At 31.6% G+C, this 4288-nt stretch overlaps 1 protein-coding gene across 1 annotated transcript; it reads right to left on the bottom strand.

Moving 5' to 3' along the window:
• Window positions 1-1316: 1316 nt before the first annotated feature.
• Window positions 1317-4287, bottom strand: EIN_369110 (protein kinase, putative; the record flags this gene model as incomplete). Its single annotated transcript, XM_004255556.1, has 2 exons — window positions 1317-4245; window positions 4286-4287. Coding segments are annotated over 2 exons (2931 nt in total), but the record flags the coding sequence as incomplete, so codon positions are not given.
• Between the last annotated feature and the right edge of the window lies 1 nt (window position 4288).

Raw genomic sequence — 4288 nt, 5'->3', positions numbered from 1 at the left:
TCATTATTTAATTTATATAAATTTTATATAAAATTATATAAATTATATAAATAAAATATAAAATTATATTTAAATTTTGACTTTATTTGTATTATTTGTATTGTAATTATTAATAATTACAATAAAAACAATAAATTATAATGGTTGTAATATTATTAATGATATAGTTCATATGTGGTTTATGACATTATATAACAGGTTTATTGAAATTATTATTTTAATATATTTATATTATAATAATAATAAAATTTATCATAGAAATGTAAATATAGAACAAAAAGTTAATTAATTGATTTTTTTCTGTTTTTTCTGGAATTTTTGATTGTTTTATCTCTTGGAGATTTGTAAATTTAATGATTATTTTATTATTCTTTTTAGTTTTTAACATGTTTTTTCTGTTTAAACTTTGAAACATATTTGTAATAAGATTAATACACAAGTTTGCATCAATGACTTGATTACTACTCACTGACACACAGACTTTACCAATGACTTTGGCCCAATGTGAAAACTCCGCTATAAATGTTCTGTCTTAAATTGACAACAGATTCATATCAACAGTAGACATGCGGATATATGATATTATCAAATTATGTTGATTAGACTGAATGGCATGTTCGAATTGACTTTATTGATAAACGATTGATTTTGAATTATGTTTTGTTTCGAATTACAAACCAACACAAAAACATTATCTTTTCGTATTTCAAAAATACGTTTTGGTTTCTTCATTTAAGACATGTTGTGATTTTATTAATACAATTTGTTAATATACTTTCAATACTTGTTTAAATATATTAATTTGTTATTCAAAATTAATGTTATTGATCAGCCTTTTTCAAAAATTCCGATAAAGATTAACAACTTTTTGCACAATATTTCTTTAAAATAACGTCTAAATACGGGTTTAGAATTTTTTGGTGTTTTTATATGAGATTTATTGTTTATAAATATATTGGCTACCACTAACCTATTTTTACTTAAGACATCTTTTTAAGATTAGTTCCTTTTTTTAAAGAAGAAAAAATGCAATTATAAGATAAATTTTTTTAAACATAAAAAAATATTTTTGCATGTAAAATATCAAAATTTCCCGAACCCTGCTATCCACACAAAATAATCCAATCCACAGGGATTCACCATTTCCGTGTGGATACGCTCTATCACGTTAACACTCTTAATTAAATAGTATGATGTTATTGAATAGTTATTGTTATTAGTTTTTTCAATGTTTATTATATTTGAGATTTAAATTATATAATATTGAATTGTAAAGTAATTCATAAAAATTACTAAAAGTAATAATATATAAATAATTATTTCTCAAGTGCATACAATTTCTCCACAACACTATTTATCGATGGTCTGTAATTTGGATCTTGACACCAACAATCCGATATAATTTCGAATTCCCCATCACCCATAGACTCGGTTTTTTCCAGTCGAAGTCCCGAACAGACATAGTCAGCAACACCCCACGGATAAGTGAACCTGGTATCACTTTTCTTGTAGATTTCATCCCACACAAGTGTTTGATAGAATGTCACACCAAAAGAGAATATATCAGCTGATTTCTTGTACTTTTCCTTTTCGAGTATTTCAGGGGCCATGTAAATAGGTGTCCCAACTCCTTTAGTGAAAGTCATGTTAGTCATCAATAAATTGATATTTCTGGATGATCCGAAATCAGTCAACTTGGCATTCACTCGAACATTCAATTCAAGTGAAACGACTAAGACGTTATCGGGTTTAATGTCTCTATGCAAGATTCCATTTTCGTGTAAATACTTAATCCCATTTGCCAAGTCACTAATAAATTTCACACGAAGTTTATCTTTCCCATACAACACGTTTGTGTTGTTTTTGTGATCTTTAGTAATAAGGTCTTGTACACTCCCATACTCCGCAAATTCGGTGACCATACAGATCTTCGAAGAGTCAAAAACAGCACCATAAAAGTGGATAATGTAATCGCTTCTAAACTTGTCAAGCATCTCCACCTCCTTTTTGAATTCATCAAGCATTTTCTCATTATTGGTCGACTGTTTCATCTTCTTTATAGCCACTTTTTTACGTCTGAAAGTACCTAAAAAGACTATTCCAAAGGATCCATTTCCAATTTTCTTCTCTTCGAACAACTCGTCGGGGTCTAAGTGTGTAGATAATTCGGTTTCAAAAACAAGGGGAATGTTGGTCGAGTACTGCTCGCCTTTGTGAATATCAAGGGACACACAGATCACTTGGTCGAGTAATTTACAGGTGCACTGTGGTGTAACAAAGATCTCAAATTCGCAAGCATATCCTTTCTTGACTGTCACTATTTTTGGCTCGGTTCGAATGAGGTACTTATGTTGAGTGTTCATCGTTGTTAACTGAATTTTTAAAGTGTTCTTAGAATTGTTACCTATACAAATGAGACCCTTAGACTCTTCAAGAACAGGAAGGGTCTCATCATATTTGATTTCTTTAGCACTACTCACTATACCATTTGGAAGTGGAATCATTGTTACATTTGAGCGTTTCATTAAGAACACACACACCTGCGCCTCTTTCCTTTTCTCCTCATTTCTTAGTGAGTGGAAAATGACAAAGAGAACGATAATTATAATACCCACAATTAACAGTATAATAAATCCAGCTACGGAAAGACCAATTACAAGTCCAACATTTGATTTTGATTTGTGACAAGTTGTATCAAATTCCTGAGTCTCATAGCCATCTATACATTTGGAACACTTGGATTTCATCGCCCCCAAACAATTAAGAATATTTGAATAATGTACACACAAATTTAATTCATTAAGTATGTTATCTTCGGTACAAGCGAGACATACTGTTTCAGACTCACATGAAGTGCAATTGGAGTGACATTTTTCACATTTTGACAAATGCGAGAGATAATATCCGTCTTCACAGAGAGTACATCCATGTGATGTTTTGTTAATACAGTTGTCAAGAGTAGAATAGGGCTGACACAATCCAGAATAGCCTATTCTGTAATAAGAAGGATTGCATTCAAGACAACTTGTACCACTTAAACATGTTGAACAAGATTCATTACATGCATCACAATTTCTTCCATCTATACTTTTGAAATACCCGTCACGACATGTCACACACCCATCATATGTGGACATCATTTGGGTGCACACTGTGATGAGTGAATTCATTTGAGTACAAGCACCATTTTTTAAATATGAATAATCGTCACATTTTGTGCAGAAGGTCTTGTTTGCGCAATAAACACAATTGTTTTCACATGGAATACATTTCAAATTGTCAAGATAAAAGCCATCGGAACAACGGAAACACCCCTTTTGGTTACGTTCCAAACAATTGTCGGTTTCCAGTTCACTCTTTTGAGTGGAATTGGGTTGTGTATGACACAATCCAGACTCGAGATAATATTCCGAAGAACATTCAACACATCCACTTTGCATAAACATAGTTGTACACCCAGTGTACTTACTTATTGATATATCAACACATTCAGTGTCTGTTTTATAATACCCAGACTGACACATTGAACACACATTATGGTTGTAAATATTACAATTTTTAATGGTGGCACATCGCCCAGAAATTGTGATTGTGTCACATGAAATACACACATCGGAATTTTGAATGGTACAATTTGTGTTTGTAACACATTTCCCATTTATGATGTGATGCCCTTCATCACATTGCATACAATCGTTCGTAACACCTTGTATACACAAATTATCAGTATTACACATATGTTTATCACCACTTTGATACATATCACGTTTACACTTCAGATCAACAATTTTGTTTTCAACTGCTAAATATAAACAAATATCGGAATTTTCACATGACATTTCTTCGTTGCTTTGACTTAAATAAGTTCCGTTGATATATTGGTAACAAATACTTCCACTTCCATAAACACATTTGTCGTTCACTGACGAGCATATTCCGGTGTTGTCTGTAACAGAATTTCCATAACAAAGAATGCACGTTTGTGTATTAGTCGTCATTCCATATTTACAGAATGTGTCTTTCGTACAACTCCCTTTGATCGAAATGACATCGTTGTTACATATTTGACATGTTTTGATATTCTGCAAAATACAGTCAGACGATTGCGATAAACATTTGCTCTCAATTAAATTGTAGTTTGTGGAACATTTCAAACACCCACCGACAAGCTGCTCGGCACATCCAGTCATTTTTGGTACACACTCTCCTTTGTTATAGTACATTGATGTGTCACATAAATTACAACTTCCCGATTGTAATACATATGGTTCATAACATTCAACACATG

The sequence above is a fragment of the Entamoeba invadens genome, assembly GCF_000330505.1.
Source record: "Entamoeba invadens IP1 unplaced genomic scaffold scaff_1105074726279, whole genome shotgun sequence".
NCBI lineage: Eukaryota > Evosea > Mastigamoebida > Endamoebidae > Entamoeba > Entamoeba invadens.
This window is presented reverse-complemented; position numbering and strand designations above follow the sequence as displayed.